Below are 21,877 nucleotides of genomic sequence, written 5' to 3'. Positions count from 1 at the left end.
TTGAGGTTTCATTGCAGAGTTGGCAATTTGAGATAAATTTGGGCTGTAGTTTGGGCACTTGTCTCTCAGGTTTGCCATCACTACGCAGATCCCAAACAAACCCCTTGCTCTTGCCCATACTCGAATAGTCAACAAATCCTACTAGATTGTCCAGATTTAAGAGAAAGAGCCAGAGGTCCTACTGCTGGATGAAAAGAATGTGAGAGAGTGTGGCCGTCTTAGTCTGCCACACACTGTAATCCCAGAAGCAGGAAAATGATGAGCACTTTTTTTTCCTTCTTCACTCAATATTGGTACCATTCTAAGTAGTAACTCTTGTAATCTTACCAGAGTTAGGTCTGGCCACTTGTTGCTCAGAAGCCAATCTTAGAGATGAGAGTTGGTAGGAAATCAGTTTTATTGATGGGTGGGAGTCCTGAGAAGATAGAGGGGGTGTTGTCTTCAGTTCCATATGAGTTCCATATGCAGGAACTCAAGGATGCAAAGGGCTTTTCCAGGGAGGGAAAGGGTCAGCAGGGGGTCCCTCGGGAAGGCCACATGCTGAGTGGGGTCTTCATCATCCAGGGCATGTGTCCTCCCTTCTGTGGCAAGAACATTGCAAAGGACCTTGACCTCCAGGGTCTAGCTCTTTTAGTTCTTTCCCTTTTTTAATACTTTCCTGGAAGTTAAACCTCACAGCAGTTTACATGCTTTGTGTTGAAACAGAGACTAGGAGGGGTGTTAACACCTTTTGACATTGTCTGAAGGGTGCCAGATGTTTTGGGTTCTGTAAATATTTAAAAGAAGATTATTTAGCAGTTAGCATGTGTATCATTTAGGTGTGGCTTCTTAGAACCTGGACAGTACTCTTAAAAAAGCTCTAGGGAGGGTTAACAGTAACCTTGCGAAGGGCATGAGAGGATATAACCTTGGAAAGGATTACTTCTAAAGAGTGGCCACTGTTAAAACTCAGCTGCTTGTTTGATATTGTAGAAGGAGGTATACTTAACTCTTAAGTCTCTTTTCTTAGGGAAACTGTGCAAACAAAGCATTTATTCTAGTCTGCATCTTGCCACATGCTGGCTGAAGTCATATGGGGAAGGCCTGCAGTGTTATCTTGTTCTTTCTTTTAAAATTGTGGTAAAATAGACATAAAAATGTAAGGGATATGGTTCAGTGGCATTAAGTACGTTCATGGTATTGTACAACCATTATGTTTACCCAGCACTTTTTAACCAGCCCAAAAGGAAGCTATGTAGCTGTTAAATGGTTAGTCCCTATTCCCCACCACCACCACCACCAACTCTAGGCCCTGACAGCTGGCAATCTGCTGTGTCTATGGGTTTATCTATTCTGGATCTTTCATATAAATGGAATCACACAATAATGGGTTCTTCTATGTCTGGCAGCTTTGTGTTTTCAAGGTCTGTCCATGTTGTACCATGTACTTCATTTTCATTGTATGGCTAAATAATATTCCTTTGCATATACCACATTTTACTCACCTGTTGATGGACATTTCTACTATTTGCCTACTGTAAATATATGCAACAAACAAGTGTGAGTTTTTGTTTTCAGTTCTTTGGGGCATGCATCTATCTGTGGTATTGCTGGATCATAAGGTAACTAACTTTTTAAGGAACTGGTAAATTTCTCCACAGGGGTATTCTCCATTTTGAATTCTGCCATCAGTATGTGGGTCCAAGTTTCTCTACATCCTTGCTAACCCTTGTTTCTCATTTGTTTTGTTTTGCTTTTTAAAAAATTAACCATCCTGGTAGTGTGAAGTGGTTGGTGTCTCCCTTGGGTTTTGATTTGCACTTGCCCGATGATTTAATGATCAGCATCTTTTTGTGTTTATTAGTCATTTATCTACCTTCTTTTAAAACTGTCTAGGCCCATTGGAAGTCATTTTTCCCTTTTTTTTCTTGGTTGTATTTTTGGTGTCGTAAATGAGAATTCATTTTCAAATCTAAGATCATGAAGATACTCTTGAGTGTTTTCTTCTAAGAGTTTTATGGCTTTAACTTATGTTTAGTACCCTGATCCATTTGAGTTATTTTTGTTTAATTTGTAATTGGCTCTGTGGGTTTGGATTTGCAGAAAGAAGCCAGGACTATTTCACCCATTTCCCCGCCTTCTCTTCAAGGAAAAAATAAAGAACAAGGACAAATAATGCATTACAGAGAACCACATGCACTACATGTTAGAATGTTACTGGTGAGATTCTAGGTTGATCACCTAGAGGTGCTCAGTATTTCCCTCCTCTACAAAAATAGCCACATTAACACTGGAACTCAGCACCAGAGAGACTGAACCCTCTAAAACATGGAGATTTAGGGTGGGCAATGTAGACAGTTGAGCTTGCAGTTGACACTTTGGGATCTTGGGTTTTACTTCTGTGGACTTTTATGAGCACCTTGTAGCCTCAGCCCACACTCAAAACTTTGGTGGTGTTTGCACCTTTAAGCCCTTCTTGTGCTTCTGGTCTGAGTCATGCTCCTCAGGAACTTGGAGTCTTAAAAGATTAATATATTTGTGATTGGGGTTTCTTAATGCCATTTCTGTATCATTTTCTGTACTGGTTGTGAGTGATGTGGATTTTTGGCTTGACCCTGTCTTCCTTACATTGTAAGCTAAGAGTCGTGAAGACCGTGGGACCAGAAAAGGAAGCAACCCTAGTAACATCTTTATACACCAGTAACAAACTATCTGAAAGAAAAAATGTAATACTATTCACAAGAGCTAAAAGACACAAAACAAGAACAATAGTACTAGGAAACAATTTAACCAGAGAAATGAAAGAGCTCTTCAATGAAAAGTATAAAATAGTGATGAAAGAAATTGGAGCAAACAAAAATAATAGACCTCATGCTCACAGATTGGGGAAGTTAGTATTGTTAAAATGTCTATAATACTGAAAACAATCTATAGACTTAATGCGGTCCCTATCAAAACACCAGTGATGGGCTTCACAGAACTAAAGAAAACCATCAGAAAATTTGTGTGGGAGCACAAAAGACCCAGAATAGCCAAAACAGTCCTGAGCTGAGCAGAAAGAACAAAGCTGGAGGCATCTTGATAATCTTATTTCAAAAAATACTACAAAGCATTCATAATCAAAACTGCATGTTATTTCCATTAAAAAAGACCCTTAAACCAGAGGAACGTAATTTTAAAAATCCAGAAATTAATTGTTTTTACAACTAACTAGTTTTCAACAGAGGCACCAAGAACGTAAGGACAGGCTCTTCAATACATGGTGGTGGGGAAATCTCGACATGTGTAATGAAGGTGAATAAAACTTGCCCCTTGCTTGACTCCATATAAAAAATCAGTTCAAATCAAAGATTAAGGGCTTATAGGGCAAATACTTCAATATATTGGGCTGGGCAGAGATTGTTTGGGTAAATCCCCAAAATATAAGCTACAGAAATGACTAGACAAGCAGTTACATAAAGTTAAGACACTTCTGCACAGCAAAGGAAACAATAGAGTTAAGAGACAACGTGTACAGTAGAAGTCTTGCAAACTATTCACCTGACAAGGGATTAATATACAGAATATATATGTGGAATTCAACAATAAAATTCTATTTTAAAAATGGGCAAATGATCTGAATGGATATTTCTTAAAAGAAGATATACAAATGGCCAGCAAATACATGAAAAATACTCAGTGTCACTAATCAGAGAAATGAGAGTTAAACAATAAGATACAATTTTGTCCAGGTTAGAATGGCCGTTATCAAAAGCACAAAATGCTAGTGAGCCTACAGAGAAAGAGGAATTCATGCATTCTTCTTGGAATTCTGGGAGTGTGAATTTCTTCAGGCATTGTGCAAACCAGTGTGGAGGCTCTTCAACATGTGATCCATCAATTCCACTTCTGGATATATATCCAAAGGAAATGAAATCATATTAGAGATGCGTGCACTCCCATGTTTATTGCAGCACTATTCTTTTTTTTTTTTTTGGTACCGGGGATCGAACTCGGGTCCTTGGCACTTGCACAGCAGGCGTGCGAAACCACCAAGCTAAATCCCTGGCATGCAGCACTATTCATAATAGTCAAGATACAGAATAAACCAAGAAGCCTATCAGTGGATAAACAGATAAAGTGTATATGGTGTATAATACAGTGAAAAACCTAACTCAGATATGAAAGATGAGTTTCTGTCTTTTGCAACAACATTATGCTACCTAAGTGAAATAAGCCAGGCACCAACAGACAAATACTACATGTTCTCATTTGTGGAAGCTAAGAAAATTGATTACATAGACATAATAGAAACTAGAAGAGGTTACTAGAGAATAGGAAGAGTAGAGAGGACTGAAGATAGAGAAGGGTTACTAAACTCATAAGGTTCCTACCATCACTCCTTGAAGGATTTGGGAATCAGAAAGTAGTGGAAGGAAGAAGGCTTATTTAAAACTGCTCTGAAGGGAGGGTGCTCTTTGTTTCCTTAAATCTCTAAGTTGGTTTACATTAGAATCAGATTTGAAAATTCATCCCAGACTAAGTAGCACTGTTATATCAGGGTGAGGCACAGCCGTATTTGTTTTTTAAAAGCTTCTGATATGACTAATATGCTGCCAGTATTGAGAACCATTGATTTAAAAGAAATGAGAATTAGAGGTTTATGGTAGTGCTTCTCAAATTCATCATGCACAAACCACCTGGGATCTTGTTAAAAATGCATGTTCTGATAAAATAAAAATGCATCTAGGAACGAATACAGTGAAAATGGCCATACTTCCAAAACTGCTATGTAGATTTAATGCAGTACTGATTGAAATTCCAATATATTTCACAGAACTAGAGAAGACAATCCAAAAATTCATTTGGAACCAGAGACTTAGAATGGCAAAAACAATTCTAGGCAACAGAGACATGGTAAGGGGTATCACAATCCCCAACTTGAAACTATACTACAAAGCTACTGTGATAAAAACAGCATGGTACTGGCAAAGAAACAGACCTGAGGATCAGTGGAATAGATTAGAAGATGCAGAAACAACTCCAGACATACTCAGCCCACCTCATCTTTGACAAAGTAGCCAACCACCCTCATTGGAGGAAAGATAGCCTATTTAATAAGTGGTGTTGGAAAAACTGGATTTCAACCTGCCAGAGATTAAAACTAGACCCATATCTATCACCATGCACTAAACTAAGATGGAAGTGGATTAAAGATCTATTTTTTTTTTTTTTTTGGTACTGGGGATTGAACTCAGGTCCTTGCGCTTTCAAGGCAGGCGGCAGAACCACTGAGCTAAATCCCCAGTGCAAAGATCTAAATATTAAACACTAAACTTGCTGGAAGATAGGTAGAACTCTTGAAGACATTGGCATAGGAGAAGACTATGAACAAAACCTCAGTACCACGGGAACTAGCACAAAGAACAACTGGGATCTCATATTAAAAAGCTTCTGCACTGCAAGAGAAACCAACAGAGCTAAGAGACAACCTACAATCTGGGAAAAAATTTTTAGCAGCTGTACCTCAGACAAAGGACTACTATCTAGAATATATAAAGAACTGAAAAAAATAAGACCCCACAAATTCAAAGACCCAATTCAAAAATGAGCATCTGAAATGAACAGACATTTCTCAGACAAAGAACTCAAAGCAGCAAATAAATATATGAAAAAATGTTCAGTATCACTGGTCATTCAAGAGATGCAGATGAAAACAACACTGAGATTCCACCTCACCCCAGAAAGAATGGCTGCTATCAAGAAATCAAAAACAAATGCTGGCGTGGGTGTAGGGAGAAAAGAACCCTGCTCCACTGCTGGTGGGAGTGTAGACTGGTGCAACCACTGTGGAAATCAGTATGGAGATACCTCAAAGAACTAGGACTGGAAGTCCCATTTGACCCCGCTATTCCCCTGCTGGGGATCTTCCCCCCAAAATTAAAAGAATCATACCACAGTGATATATGTGTACCCATGTTTATAGCGGCACAGTTCGTAATAGCTAAAGCTTGGAAACAGCCCAAATGCCCATCAACTGGAAACTGGATAAAGAAGATGTGGAGTTTCTTTATAAAATGGAGTACTACTCAGCCATAAAGAACAAGAAACTAGAGACATTTATAGCTAAATGGATGCATATTGAGGCCATACTCTTAATTGAAATAAGTAGGACACGTGTAAATACCGAATAGTTTCTGTGGGGTGAGAAAGTGAAAGTGTAAATAAGGATGAAAATGATTACAACAAATCATTGATAATTTGAAATAGGAAGAAAAGGTCTAAAGGGGTAGGGGAAAGGAAAGAAGGGAAAGGAAAAATTATGAGAAAAATCAAAACAAAGTCTGTGTAAATAGGGAAGGTTGGAGGGGGGTGAAGGGCGCACAGGTAATTGGGAAAAAATAACCAAGATACATCATGTGCAGGTACAAGCACCCAATGATAAATGTAAACGTATTGTATACCTAAGATGTACCAATAAAATAAGCAAAAAAAATGTTATCTAGGACATAAATGTGAAGTGGTAAGGCCATAAAACTTGGAAGACAACAGGTGTAAACTTTTGTGACTGATTATTGAGTGGTTTGATACCAAAAGCTCAAGCAACGGATGCAAACATAGGTACGTTGGATTTTATTGAACTTTAAAAAAAAACAAAACTTACATGCTTCAAAAGAGATGATCAAGAAAGTGAAGAAACAGCCCAGAGAATGGTAGATAACTATTTGTTGGTCATGTATATTATAAAGAATTATTGTGACTGGACAATAAAAAGACTGTCCTTCAACACTATGACAAGCTATACACAGTGAAAATAGGATGGGGCTTTGTATGTCTTCTCCCCGGGCACTAACGCCTTTTTCTAAGTTTGAGCATATTGAATGTGGAATATCGTTTTAATAAACTGGTATTTTGTAATCCTGGAGGAAAAGTTGGCTTAGACTTCACTGTATGGAATTTTCCAGTATCTAAATTGGCTTTAGAACCTAGCCCTATTATTAGATGTGTGCTGCAACCAGGCTCTTCTGTATGTGCAAGTCTTAGGAAGGGATGTTCAGGTTTAAACTTCACCTCTGAATGCTTCTGCTTGTGTGTCTAAAGGTCTGTGTGGCCTCAGCTACTTCAAATAGAAAGACCTTAGGGACAAAACCTCTACAGTGAGAAACAGGAAAGCAGTCCTTATCCAGGTGCTAGCTGGGTATGAGAAGCTAGGCCTCCATGTCCTGAACAGGACCATTTCACAGGGCATCCACACCTCAGGACTGCTTTGTGACCTTGTTCTGTAGTCATGTATAAAGAGAAGAAAATGAACGTTGCTGATAGCACAAAAATGACCAAATCAGTTACAGCTTTGATCTTGCTTCATTCTCACTTTAAGATTCCCATTGGGGCTGGGGATTTAGCTCAGTGGTTCCACTGCCTGCTTTGCAAGCGCAAGGACCTGAGTTCGATCCCTGGTACCAAAAAAAAAAAAGATTCCCATCATCTTCCACTTTCTGATTGCGTACATTTACAGAGAGCTGTCCTTTGAACTCTCCCCAGAATCAACTATCCTGTCTCTCAATCCTCAAGTTGTTCCTAACATCTTACTGAGATTGCCCCAGCCTGTCGCTTGGGTGTGTGTGTGTGTGTGTTGGGGTGTGGGGGTTGTGCTGGGGATTGAACCCAGAGCTATCACATTGACCTACATCTCCAGCCCATTTTTTTTATTTTGAGCCAGGTCTCAATTGCTAAGTTGCCCTGGCTAGGCTCAAAATTGTTTCTCCTGCCTCACCCTCTGAGTCTGGGGATTACAGCCCTACCACTCCTGAAGGGGTGTATTCTTCCTTGAACAACACACGATAAGCCCAGCCTTCTCTGTGCAGGTATGTCCTGTGGCATATGGATTTGAGTGCTGGCTGCCCTCTTGATAAGGCAGCCCTTTTCATTTTCTCAGCCTTCAGTCTTCCATAAACCACCGCTGTTTTTTTTTCTTTGCAAATCCTCTGGACATTCAAGTTTTTACAAGTTCTGTCATGTACTGTCTTGGTTTAGGGACATTTCCCCCAACATTTTTGCCATGATTGGATCCTTTTAAGTATGTTAGATACTCAGAACTTTAGGACTGAGGTCCTTCTAAGTCATGACTTCAGTTTTCTCCCACAATGTTGAGTTCAGATTTCACAGCATCAAGGTGAGGTTGTTGTGGGGACCTCTGGAGGGGTTGAAATCCCTCAGGAAGTCAGTGCAACAGTCTGCATTTCACACCAGAGATTTTGTGAAGCTGGTTGAAAACAACTCCCATTGGTGTTCCTGACCACCAAAACATCCCTGTGAATTTCTAGAACGGTGCCTAGGGGAGGAGCCTTCCTCACCGACATTGGTGTTCAGCATAGCTTATAGACTGGATCTCCAATCAAATTCTTCCTTGGTGTTTGCTGGGCATTCATGATGACCATAGTGCAGGTAATACCTTGATCTCCAATACAGATATGCTGTTCAGTGAAGGAACAATAAATGTACATGTTGCCATTTCAGAAAATTAAAATCCCTGGTTGATAGTATCTTTAAAATCCTCACATTTTAATTTTCTACTTTTTTTTTAACTTACTTTTTATTGAATTTGTTAATGTTACAGAGTTCTTGCACTGCCAAAATAACGGTACAATGGACTGCCTCATCCACCCATCATACAGTGTATTAAAACTTTATTTATGTGCATTTTTGTAATTTCACAATCTTAAAAAATTATAATGAGCTGGAATTTAAATCTGCTGTAGGTCTTCAGATTTCCAGTACAGTGTGCCATTAAATAAAACCTCATATTCATCTCACTCCACCTCTCAGTAATATAACCCCCAACAAAATTTTGTGGGACAATCCATACTTTTCAAGAAAAATATGTGACTCAAGGTCCAAGAGATTACTTGGTTTTGGTTCCCAAATGAAGTCTTCAGCTTAACCAAGAATCTCTTTATTTTTCACTTAATCATCCAAACTCCTCTCCCTGGCTCAGCTACTCACCCAAATGCACCAGAAGGCCAGCGCATACCTGCCACCTCAAATAATGTCAACATTACTGCCCACAGTGGCCAACGGGCTGTCAGGAGGCACTGTGTGTGACCCTCCTAGGAGTCCGATTCCTGCACCAGCGTGTTCATCAAGACCGAAATCCTGTAAGAACATGTCCCCAATACTAGAATAGTTTTACTTACTTGCGTTATTCTTGCCATTAGCATGTCTGCAACTCCTGCATTTGGCAAAGGGATTTATTATAGAGAAACCCAGATGATGCATCAAGTGGTCACTACCACTATGAAATACTTCTATTGAACCAAACATACCAGACTAAGGAAAAACTGCTAGACTATCTCGTTAGATGGAAAAAAGTTCAGTAATCTGGAGAAGCTTCCTCAGGTCCCTTGTAAGAACTGCTGTGTACTACTGGATAGTCTGTAATATGCAGTTATTAAAAGCAAAAGTGCTACATCCGTGTCTTTAGCCTGTCTTTCCAAATGAACACTATGAAGACACCAAGGGTTGATAATAGCTAGTTGGGACAATCACTGCGTCTACAGAATGGCCAATACCTTAAAAATCTGGGCACAAGTATATATGGAATTCTCAAAGATCATGCAAGATCCATGAAACTGAAACAGATGCTAGGTGAGGTTTAGTTTGTGTGGCTTTAATCTGTAGGACGTGTCAGTGAATCTCTTAGCCTCGTGATGGCAAACCTTTCAGAGCTTTCAATGATAAACAGCCTGCTGCTGTACACGTGCCATAGGTTCACCACCACCGCCTTAGCCTGAGCAGGAACCATACTTTTTCCATAGCAGTTTACAATTTAGACCTGATCAGAGGAGTCTATAGCAGCACCTGAAGTAGAGCCTCCAGCATCCACTGCCCTTTACATCAAAGGCTATTTGGTTCCACTCTAGGGATTGGCAAATAAATGAAATCACAATTCAAATGCATATTTCAAGTTACTTAACAAGCGATATGCTGTCAAAGAACTTACTTATTCCAAGTCAAAGCAAAAAAGGCCTTAATGTGGAACACAGAAAAAGCACTATCCAAATAAAAAAAAAAACTACTAAAGGAAATTAGTTATTCCCCCAGCCCTCCCCCTTTCCCACTTGGTGGACCCAAGTTTGGGAGAATTTAATTTGTAATTACCTCAGACTATAACTAAAAATTGAAATTATAAATCACAGCCCTACTTAGATGATCTGAACACAGCAGTTCTTTTGAAAGTGGCATGTTCCAAAAGTCTAATATAGCCACAGCTAACTACAGAGTACTCCTTAGGGTAGGGCACAGGACAGGTTCATTAAGGTCACCTAAATCTTCATCTGTTACAGCAGATCAGAACCCAGATGGCTGACTTTCTGCAGGATTTCTGTTAGGAATCCAGTAGGGCTGGTTTCAAGGTTCACATCGACACTTTTAATAGCTTATCCAGAAGTTGTGATCCACATGAAGTCCACAAAGTGCAGCAAATCTGAGGTAGTCAACCCTTACAAAGGCTCAGTATCTGAACATAAAAAGATTTTCCAAATGACCACTGACTGCAGGTTTCGGTTTTTTTGTATTTGCAGAATTATTATGAAAAAAGTGTTGAATCTAGTTCACACACAACAATGAAAATTCCCCTAAATCCAATATACATAAAGAGCAGTTGTGACACTTTAAACTTCCACAGTGCAATAGGCTGGTCACTTGCGTGGTCTGCATCAGTTGTTGTAGCTCCAACAGAGATCAGATGATGAATGGCTGTTCATGGTGGTTAGCTGTGGTCTAGTTACCTTAGAGGGGTTGGCAAAGACCACTCCTTAATTGTACGGCGTGTGGCTGCATTTCTGGTTTTCAAGCACACCGTACTGGTTGTCTAGCTCAAGTTAAGGGCCTGGTGTTTTGAAACCTTATCCCTACCTCTATACCTCTATTTTTGTGTCTTACTATTTCAAAGCTCTTTTCCATTTCTTTATCCTTCCAGCTTTCTACATGCTTGGCAATGGACTGCAAGGATGGAAACTGTATCACTGTATATTTCTGGTGGTCTTGTGGCGTTTTCCTTGTGGTTAGCCTGGCCCCAGGATGCCTATACACACCACTAGTCATTGCTGTTTCTGGGGTTTCTGTAACAATTACTGGAGCAGGAGGTGCTTGCACCAGAGCTGTTTTGTTCCAAGGACCTGAAGATTTCTCTATACCTCCACCACCTCCACCTTCTTCCCAGTTATCTCCTGGATCTTCTCTTTTTTCATTATCATCTTCTTCCTTTTCACTTATTTGCATGGCCTGCACTGAGTCCGCTGTAATCAACCTCTTTTTGCTCAGATTCTTTCCACTCATCTTCATCCTTTGTCACGGCCTTCGTGGTGGCCCGGGGGCCCAAGGTCCCCGTGCCTGCCGCCCCGCTGCCTTCCGGCCCCCCCGCTGCTCCACCCAGTGGCGTTGGTGGCTCAGCTCCTCCTCCTTCTCCCCCCCTCCCCTTCCTCCACCCCGAGGGGTCGCCGAGGCTTGAGCGGTGGTAAGGCACTTCCCCGGGCTCGCGCGGCACCTCCTGAGCCCGCGGGGGCTACCGCGAGGGCGGTGCGGGATCCCGCCTGCCCCACAGTCGGAGAGGAAAAGGTTATTTCCTACTTGTTCTTGCACTTCATCCATGGAAAAAGTTTGCTCATCAGAGCAATCTCTGGAGACATAGAGTGTGAGTCCTGCTCCTCCTACGTGCCTGGTGCACACCTGAAGGGTGAATTTGTGGCAGTGCTCTGCCTGGAGCCCAGCCCTTTCTGAGTCCTGATTCCACATTTGGCTGTTTATGTTGAAGTAGCATTTCCATCCTTCGAGGGTCACAATCCTAGATTCCTTATTTAACCTGGCCAAGGGCAAGGGTTAAGGAAGAGCTATCAGAGCCAGAAGACTTCAGGTTCTTTTTCTTAAAATGAATTCACAAGCTCCCCCACTGTGGGGAGAGGAGAGGAAAATTCTTCCTATGACCACAGTCCTTCAGACTCCAGGGAAGGCAAGTGTAACAAGAGCTGGGATTTCCCCAGAGCAGAAAGACTAGTTAGGAAACCTTCCACTGGCCCCGTCCCAGGGACAGGCTCCCGCCTGGACGGTTGGAGGGTGCTCCTGCTTGCTGTGCCCTCTGTGGCCATCAGAGGGCAGTACTGGCATCCCTCGGACTCCCTGGGGTTGCCTTTGGGTGGCCAGAACAATAGTTTTCAAACTGTCCAACTTCACTGCTCTTTAAAATTTATTTTCTTTTTAATGCTCCTTTACAATCTTGAAACGAATTGCCAGTCAAAACTTACCTAAGCAAATACTAAATATAATGAGATGAACACAGTGGAGTAGTTAGGTGCCTGGGCCCGTGGCAGATTGCTGTGAAAGAATACGGTGCAGTTGGATATGGGTGTGCTGTGTTGGAAATTACACCATAATTCTCCGAAATGGTAAACAACTCTTGGTAAACTTAAAGTGGAATACTGTTGTTCCATTATTTGTATAGTTACTGCACTCTTGGAAATGTCAGTATATATTAAAACTGCAATTTTTTTATGGATAAGATAAACACTCCTGTAATTACAAATAAGCTTTTCAACTGGTTATACCTGAATCTCCAGCAGGACATTTGAAAGCTCTGTTTCATGAAGGCTTATGCATGATGTTTGGCATCCTTGGTCCTTGCCCACCTAAATGCCAGTACTCACTGACCCATTCTGTGACATCATTGTGACCGCCAAAACATCCCTGTGAATTTCTAGAACAGCACCTGGGGGAGGAGCCTTCCTCACCAACAGCCCCTGGCTTGTTGGCTTCTAGAGGGCTGAGGCCAGTTGAACTGTACATGGAGATGCTGGAGTTTTCCGGCTGTCCCCAGGCTGGGACAGTGGTCTCCTCCTGTCATATTGTCCTGGGGCCAGCTGTGTGCTTGTTCAGACCCTTGCTCCTAGAAGACAGGCCTCCCTCCAGCTGTGCCCAAGCCAAGAGTGGGGGCTGCATTTCCACTAGACCCGCACTCCAGGCTCTGTCTCCAATGCACTGTCATAGTGCCAGCCGGGGCATATCTTTGCTGTCTTCTTAGACAGTTCACAAAGCAAAAATCATAGTCCGAAATGTCTTCAAATCCAGAGTGGCCACAGACGACAACCTTCCTCTCATTAAGTCCCGCACAGTGTTGTGCCTTGAACCACTGGAAAAGCCAGTGCTTTGCTGGCTAAGTGAAGATGAAGTAGCTAGTCTGCCCTTTGGGACTGTGCTCACAAACCCTTACCTTTAAACCTGGGAGTCAGTCCTAGGTGTGAGGCTGGGTGGGAACTGGATGGAGGCTGCCCCCTCCCTCTACCCCTCCGACTCCCCCAGGTAGGGTGGGCAGACACTGGAGCTGCAGCTGTGCCCTCACACACTGTGGGCATTTGCTGGGTTAATTTAACTGAGATAATTTACGTACCACCAAATCTGTACACTGTAGTAGTTTTTGGTGTATTCTGTATTGTGCAAACACCACTGCTATCCAATTCCAGAATATTTCTAGCACTCCAACAAATTTTGAACCTATTAGGAGTCCCAATTCCCACCTTTCCCTTCCCCTAGCAGCCCACTCATATACTTACTGTCTCCATGGATTTGCCTATTCTGGACCTTTCCTATAAATTGGCATCATGTGATATGTGTCATTTTGTGTCTGGCTTCTTTCACTTAGCACAGTATTTTCAAGGTTCATTCATGTAGCATGTATCAGTGCTTTGCTCCTTTTCATGGTTGAGTAATATTCCATTGTAAGAACATACATTGGTCATACATTTTCTTTATCCATTCATCAGCTGCTAGACTTGGTTCCCTTGTCTCCCTGTATATTCACATCACCTGAAGTCTTCACCAACCTGTTTGCCCTGCTAAACCAAGAGAACACTTGAGAGAGGGGAGGCCCAGGTTTAATAGAAGGGCATTAAGCAGACTGTCCTTTTCCTTTGGGCAGGCTGTCTTAGCAAGCTCAGCTTCCCTTGTGGTCTACTACACCCAAGTGTCCTTGGCCGGAAAGGAAATTGATCCCACCCTTTCTCTGATCCTTTCTACTCACAGTCCTAGTCAAGTAAGAGCCACTCTGTGCAGGTCCTTCCCATGTCACCAGCCCCAAATGTCACTTAAGTTTGCATGTCACTGGTAGCCTTTTGTGAATTGTCCATGGGGTCTTTGGTCAGAACCAAGCCAGCTCTCAACTTCACCAGGGGCAAAAGTGCCCTCTGAGAGGGGTTCAGCACAAACTGTAGATTCAGGTGGGGTCCTGTGTGCCCACTCTCACCCTGGGGTTCCAGCCCTGGCTGCTCCTCAGAGTCAGCTGTGGCTCCTTCATTAGATGCTGGCTCAGGAGTCTTGAGGGAGGCAGGAAGGCATCTGTACTTTTAGTTTCCGCAAGTGACTGATTCCACACATGCGCACAGTTCAGGACCACGCCTTCCCTCAGTTTTCTTTTCTTGTCACTGACTGGAAGAGTAGCCCAGCCGTGAAGCAGCAGCGTGGGAGGAACACTGGCTTCTATTCCAGGAGGCACGAGCACAGCCGGGCTTGGTCCTGTTCTCAAGGCCCGCCACACCCTTCCTTTCTCATGAGGTCTGCAGCCCAAGAATACGATGCCTCACCTTTCCACCCCGACCCATGCCAGCTGAGAGCTTGGGCTCCATGTTGCCATCCTCTGAGCCTGCCGAGTGCCCCTTACAGCACACCATCTGGATTTACTAGGTACCTTGACCCCACTGATTCCTTCCTCTGCGTCTGCAGGAGACTCGAATCCAGCTGGGCAGTGAGTGGAAACTCCATGGCTCACATTTTCCTAGGCAAAATGCCTTCTGCCCAAAAGGGCCCTTTCATTCCACTAGCACATCTGCTATTTGTAGCTCCTGAAACTTACAACTGTGCGCTCTTGTAAAAGAAAATGTGTAATTCATTCTGAAACTGCCAGCACCAACCAGTGGGCTTGTGGAGTGCCTGGGTCCTGTGGCTCTGGCTGCGATAGAGAAATGAAGCATCTTCCTGGAGTGGGAAGAAAGACTCCAACCAGGCCCATGCTGGCCAAATCACAGCCTGCATGGCTGGTGCCCTGATGAGCCACATGCCACGAACGCACCAGCACCTCCACCCTCTCAGCCCGAAGACGCCCGTCCAGCCACTCCCTGCCCATGGTATAGTGTTGCCCATCAGTTTGTTCCGTGGCAAGCATGCTCCCTCTTCACCTGCATAGGACCCTTCACTGATGGCTTCTTCACAGGAGAGTGGGCAGAGACACAAGCTGGTCTCCTGAGTGCCGTCTGGACCTTCACTGCTCTTGGAATGAGGGGCTGGCTGGATCACTGAGCCCCTGCCTCATTCGCTATGGAGCTCCACCTGTGCAGTTTTTGTGTATCTGCAAACCGTGTACTTTTATCTTGAAATGACCCATTTTATTTAAATATACAGTTGGCCCTCTGTGCCCATGGGTTCTATATCCAGATTCAACCAATCATAGATCAAAAATACTTTAAAGGGCCAGGGATTTAGCTCAGTGGTTTTGCCACCTGCTGCACAAGTGCAAGGACCCAAGTTCGATCCCCAGTACCAAAAAAAAAAGACTTTAAAAATGCTATCTGTACTGACCATTCACAGACTTTTTTTTGGTTATTCCCTAAATACAGTATAGCACCTATTTGCATAATATTTACTCATTAGGTATTGTAAATAGAGATGAATGAAATATACAGATGTTTATGGGTTATATGCAAATACTGTATCATTTAATTTTGCTGTTTGTGTGTGTATATAGTGCTGGGGTTTGAACCCAGGTTCTTGAGCATACTGTGCAAACTAGCACCAGCCACCCCTTGGTTTGGGTCCTAGAAGCAGTCCTCCTGCAGATACAGGGGATGGCTGTATTTATTTAGGCATGGGGATTGAACTCAGGACCTTGTGCTTGTGAGGCAGGTGCAGTGCCACTGAGCTAAATCCCTAGCTCAGGCTGTATTTATTTTTAAAGAAACTGTCATGACACTAATCAGAAAATAAATACTTGTCTTAAATAGAAGGAAAGTAACAACAGAAATAAGAACAATGTAACGCAATTATGAGACTCCATCCCCTCTGAGCCTGTGGCTGCCTCTCTGTTGAAACGGAAGATGAGGCAGTGCTGGAAGGTGAAGACACTCCCACCAAACAGGTGTCCTCCATGTCACATCAGTGGTGAGGCAGAGCATTGTCAGGGACCCTGATCGCATGCAGTCAGGCACCGAATGCCTGCCCCATGGCACTGAAGCCTGAAGCTTCAGCCTGTGCATTCCCATGTTGCCACACACTTTGGGCTGACTACCGAACTCTGCTTCCAGCTCTAACAGCCGGCAAATTTGAAGACATTTTAGAGTAGGGATTTCTCAAATGAACTATTTTGACAGCTCCCCTACTAGAAAAACAATTTTTCCCTAATGTAATTGTTTTTAATTTTTATTCTGCTAAAATAATCCTTTTCTTCACTATAAAAAATTTTGGCCAAACTCTATCTTTTAATAAACTTGACATTTTAAAATATTTAAACTTGAGACACCTTGAGACCATACTTTTAAGTAAAATAAATCAGACACATATGTTCAAATATTACATTGTTTCTCTTATGTGAGAAACCCAAAGTCTAAGTAAGGACCAAAATGGATGACAGATACAGGGAAGTAGGAAGAAAATGTTAAAATGGAAAGGAGAACAAGGAGGGGTGGGGAGGAAGGGAAAAGAAAAAAAAATAGAATGAAAAAAATGGAAACAAAGCTTCTGTAAATGAGGGGAAGAAAGGTTGAAGGGAGTGGAGGGGAATGGGGAAAAAGATGAATCAAGATATATCATGTACAGGTACAAATTCCCTGTGGTGGATGTGATCATTATGTATATCAAAAGCCTACCAATAAAATTAAAAAATTTTCAAAAGTCAACTGCTGTCAAATTTCAAAAAAACTCTATCTTGTAATTAGCAGTTATGTAATTTTGTATGAATTATACATACATGACACAGCTGCTTAGCAGAGGCAGTGTTGACTCAGAGTTGACATAATTTTAGCCAAAAGGCAAGAAATTCAGTTTTGCTGCTGATGGACATATTTGTCTTAGTTGTTGGGAGAACTGGACAGAGCTTGCTTGTTCTGCTATTAATGGCTTTTGGGATCTCAGCTTGCGAGCTGCTGCTGTTAGCCATCACTCAGGGGCAGAGTTAGCAGCGTGTGCTGTGAAATGACTTGCTGGTAGGTGGCCGATTCTAGGAGGGGCCAAGGACAGCCAAGTTTCATTTATTATAAACATACAGTCACGAAAGAGAATGTTCTAAACAAGGTAATGCTTCCCAGCATGGATTACGAATTTCACATAATCATTCGATTGCATCACAGATGCATTTCAACTTCAATTTTAGCTTGACTTTTCAATTTCCTTCCTTCTCCACACAATGCCAAATACATCAGATTCCTACAGATGCAATTAAGCAAGTGCATCTTAACACACTGTGGTTTGTGCACTTTACGAATTTAGAATACAGCATGGGCAAGGAGACTCCAGCAAGATTTGGAGTGGGACAGAGATTTATGCCTGTTTTTGTTCTAGCCCACCAACAGGAAATGATTCTCACTTCATTTTGAGAGTTTCCAAAACTATAGTAATGATCTCTGAAAGTTTTTTGTCCACACTGATTTGGATGAAGTTTTCTGGAGCTGTTGGGGGCTCCAGAGTATCAAACTGGGACTGCAATAACTCAGGAGGCATGAAATGTCCTTTCCTTTGGTGCAAGCGTCCAGAGATGACCTCGAATGAGCCACTCAGATGGACCACCAAGAGCTGCACCTTAGCCAGCTTTTCTTCCTTTGACTCCCTGAATTTTGGAGGTGCAGTATCTTTTCCTCTTATTAGGATGTCTCTGTGCATTTTCTTCAGGGCTGAGCAGGCTAGAACTACATGCTGTCCTGATGCTATATCTCTGTTTAAAAAAAAAGAGGGAGGATAAAGAATGAAGACATCCGAAATAATCAGTGTCAGTTCTAGGTGGAGGACTCTTAATTCTCTGCCAGTAGGCGTTAGAAATGAAGTTTAAATACCAGGCATATTTGGCTTTGGGTTAAAGATGGACAACTATGGTCTTGGGCAGTCAATGTCCGGGGGTCCCTTGTCATTAATGGGGCCACTCAGGTTAGCTGCTGACAGAACTGTGGTAAGGAAGTTGTCTGAGGTGCCTGAGATACGGAAGTGCTCCAGAGGAGCTGGCTCTGCTCCTCTGGATGTGGGGTGTGGCTCCGTCTCAGCACATAGACATGGGGTCACTGGCGTGCCCCGGTGCCAGGCAAACAGCTCAGCTTAGGTCCTCCGTAGCACATTCAGTGGCTTGCATTCTACATCTGGCTTCTCATCATCCACTCTGCAGTGTGGGTGGGGGGAACTGGGGGAATTGCTAGAGAAAGTGGGGGAGAAGGCAGCGGGCAAGGCCAGCAGGATGTGAGATGTTTGCAGGGACACAGTGAGGAGAAACCCTGAGGCAGTATGACCCAGCACTAAGGGAACCTAGGGCGAGCCATGGGGGCCACTCCACCTTAGTGTAGCTGGCAGTCACACTGGGGCCAGGAAGGGACTCGAGGTAAGAAGTAAAAGCCAGCCTGAGTATCTGGTCAAAAGCTCTCTTCAGAACTTCAGAGTTCTGGAGGGGCCTCGCTTTGGACTTAGAGCAAGTTAGATTGGGACCTAGAGGATGGAGTGCATGATCAGAAACGAATTTATGGACAGAGCCTCAGCTCTCCCTGGGGCCATAGTGAGGCCTTGCTTATTCTGCAACTAGTCTGTGTCCTCCTGGCCACTAGATCCCAATCTAACTTGCTCTAAGACCAAACCAAGAACCAAGTTCTTCCTGACTTCTGCTCCCACTGCTGGTCATTATTATTGTAGAAACTCGGACGAGTCTACTGACCACAGAGACCCAGATGGGCAGGAGTGTCCAAACCCTGAAACCCTAACCTGAAGCCCCTAAATGCAAACCTTAGGCCCATGTGAAGATTGGGCTCCAGCCATATAAATAGGGTGTGAAAAAAGCACACTGAATTTTTAGTCACAAACACATTCTGACTTCCTATGGCCCAGATAGTTTGGGTTTGATAAAACGTGACTTCCTCATAGGGAGTAGATTTATAACCTATTTCTTGTCTTTTCTTCTTCTCCAGTTCCAACTGGGATTTCCAGTGGGGTCAGGCCTGGTTGCCCGTTAGCTCAGAGACATGATTCAGAGCTGGACAAGGCAGCCACCAAATCTGATGGCCAGTTACTTGTACTCTTACAAACAACCCCAGACCACCCTGGTCATCACAGCTTGAAGTAGGAGGAGAAAAGTGGTGACTTAGATGGACTATAACAGGGTAGCATCAGTATTTCTGATGATTTACTGTATATTAGTCATTGTTCTAAGTGTAGCCCATGCATCCTCTTATCCCCCTCAATAGTCTGTGAGCAGGAACTGTGTGTGGAAGCCATGTGGCTGATGGAAACCCCCAGCCAGTACTAACCATGGACCCGAAAGAACCACAGCCCCCAGAGCCCGGGTGAACAGCACACCATCTGTGGCTACTTGAGATCAGTGCTGTTACCTGACAGAAGAGCATTCTATTTCTGGGGTCCTTTCTCATCAGCCAGTTCTGATTTCCTATTCTTTCTGATGGGATTTTTTACTCACTGGTTAGATGGTCTCCTTACCTTAGTAAAATGTCATGCAAGTTGCAGAGCCATGGACTCCTGTCCTGGAATTAGAGCAGACCCAAAGGGACTTTAATAAATGTTGAGGTCCAGAGAGATCTTTCTTTGTGCTTTTAAGAAGTAGATTGTGCCTAGACTGAGGGGCCAATTTACTAGGCAATGAACCAAGAAACACTTTCTTGGCTTGGGTGTCAGTGGTTCTTTTCATAAGAATTGTTCCTCCTTGAGTCTGTGCACAATTAAACCTTTCTGTGGTTCTAATACACATATTACAAATCTCCTATGCCATTATAGGGCCTCTCACAGGCAGAGAAGAGCTCACATACCCACTACGTCAGCTGTGCTCTGGTCCCACCCATCAACGCCTCTAAAACCAAAACTCTCCTCAGAAAGACACATTGTGAGAACTTTGTTTCATTTTGTTTTTTGCAGTGTTGGGAATTGAACTTGGGGCCTCACACAGGGTAGACAGGTGCTCTACTACTGAGCCACATCCCCAGCCTGACAATTCGACTTTTGCCAAAGGGAGGACAGAGGAAGTTCACACAGCATACCCTGTGGTGTCTCACAAATAAATCTTTTCCTGCAGGGGGGTAAATTCTGAATATTGGCCATACTGCACTGAAAACAAAGACATAAACGCCTTTTGATTAGGAAAATTGAAACATGGAAAGCAGACTAAAGAGTACAAAGAAACCTGTAAGTACCAGTGGTACAGTTTAAGCAATTTTGCAGCCCTCGGTCATACTCTTTCCTGTGGGCCCCACCCTAAATTACTTTGATGCTTACTCCAGAAACTTTATGTATTTTTAAAAGTCCTTGCTTTTAGGTATTTGGTGCTACCATTTTGTTTACGGTTTTGAATTTATGTACTATGTACTGGTCTTTCTTATATAATCCACATTAAATTCTGGTTGTATTAGCTTCATAAAATGAGTAGGAGAGCTTTCTCTCTTTCTGTATTTTTTGAAACTGCTTGTATATATTTGAAAAAAATCCTGGGCCTAGGGCCTTTTTTGAGGTGCAATCTGACCTCTGATGACAGTTTCTTTTTTTTTTCCTCTTTGTTTTGGGGGGAGTGGTTTTGAGACAGAGTCTTGCTATGTAGTCCAGACTGGCCTTCCAAAAAATCATACAAATTATTATTCAAATTACAATTGTTGTTGCCATGTGTATACACTATCAAGTCAGTGTATTTAACAAATGAAACATCTGTTTATGTCAGCTCTCATCTGGGTGCCTTTAGTGAACAAATGTGGTTATTTGTATATGCATTAACAAGATGAGACTTACTGGCTCCTACTTGCAGATCATAAGAACTCTGCCAATGAAGTTTGAATATATGGGGGACTTTTGTGCTCTTGGAGAAGAGTGTATTGTTAACATTTATTATTAGCAAGATTTGACAAGACATCATTCTTTACAGGCTAGATGTTCTAGAGCATCTGTACAGGAGGAAAAAAATACCCAGAGGGGCTATGTTTATGCAACTTTTAAAACTGCAACGGCAACATCATGTTTTCTGGACTTACAGTGAGGGAAAGGAAGAAGGGTGCCAAGAACTACAGGTCGCAGGGGTTCAGCCAGACTGACTGACTGAAGTATTCTGTATTTCTGGGTGGAAAGCTGCTCCTGGGGAGGGGCCTAAGCTCAGTTCCAGCACAAATTTGGATTTCCACTTTCCTCCATCCATTTGTAAGTGCTGAGTGTGTGCTCAGGGGATTCCAGACACTATCTTGTTTTCAGTCCAATATTCTAGATGTCACTCTCGGTTTGAGTTCACTTTTCCTTTTCGTTTCTTTTTTCTGGTTCTGGGATTTAGCCCAGGCCTTGTACACCTAGGCATACACTCTACCACTGCATTACATTCTAGCCCTCGAGTTAACTCCGAAGGTACCACTGACTTCATCTTTATATATTTATCTCTTCCAATTAGCCAAGCTGTCCTAACACATACATGAACTAATAGAGATGAGAAAGATAATACTGTTATTTATAAGCAGACTTTAAAAATTTTTTAAAGTTTTTTTAGCTGTACAGGGATTAAACCTATGGCCCTACACATGGCTTTTTTAAAAAACTTCTTTGATAAGTGTATTAAAGGAACTCTTCTAACAGAGCCTATAACAGAACAGGGCACTGGCCCTTGAAGCACCACATGTGAGCAGCACAAGTGCTGTTTGCTACCCAGGGTTTCAGTATC

General features: G+C 42.7%; 1 protein-coding gene and 1 pseudogene across 9 annotated transcripts in view; both read right to left on the bottom strand.

Annotated features, from left to right (window-relative positions):
• Idnk (IDNK gluconokinase) overlaps positions 1–21,877 on the bottom strand; it is a 56,686-nt gene that overhangs the window by 19,579 nt on the left and 15,230 nt on the right. For 6 of the 8 annotated variants that reach the window (XM_013078719.3, XM_021242619.2, XM_004862433.3 and 3 more), the window contains 2 exons: positions 19,675–19,718; positions 17,208–17,920 (listed from right to left, as the gene is read on the bottom strand). In XM_013078719.3, coding sequence (XP_012934173.2) covers positions 17,572–17,920; positions 19,675–19,718 — 393 coding nt within the window. In that variant the 3' untranslated portion in view covers positions 17,208–17,571. Of the gene's footprint in view, positions 1–2,964; positions 3,868–17,207; positions 17,921–19,674; positions 19,719–21,877 lie in introns of those variants that run through there. The other 2 variants (XM_021242620.2, XM_087204757.1) reach the window with 2 other exon arrangements.
• On the bottom strand, positions 6,577–17,011 carry LOC101715769 (protein CDV3 pseudogene; annotated as a pseudogene). Its single transcript, XR_015448772.1, has 2 exons — positions 9,153–17,011; positions 6,577–8,432 (listed from the first exon to the last, which is right to left on the bottom strand). The product of XR_015448772.1 is annotated as a protein CDV3 pseudogene (transcript).

The sequence above is a fragment of the Heterocephalus glaber genome, unplaced genomic scaffold, assembly GCF_053883595.1.
Source record: "Heterocephalus glaber isolate CG9 unplaced genomic scaffold, H.glaber_assembly_v1.0 deba00000546, whole genome shotgun sequence".
In the NCBI taxonomy this organism is placed as follows: Eukaryota; Metazoa; Chordata; class Mammalia; order Rodentia; family Bathyergidae; genus Heterocephalus; species Heterocephalus glaber.
The sequence above is the reverse complement of the archived record's forward strand: the minus strand, read 5'-3'. Positions and strand labels throughout refer to the sequence as shown.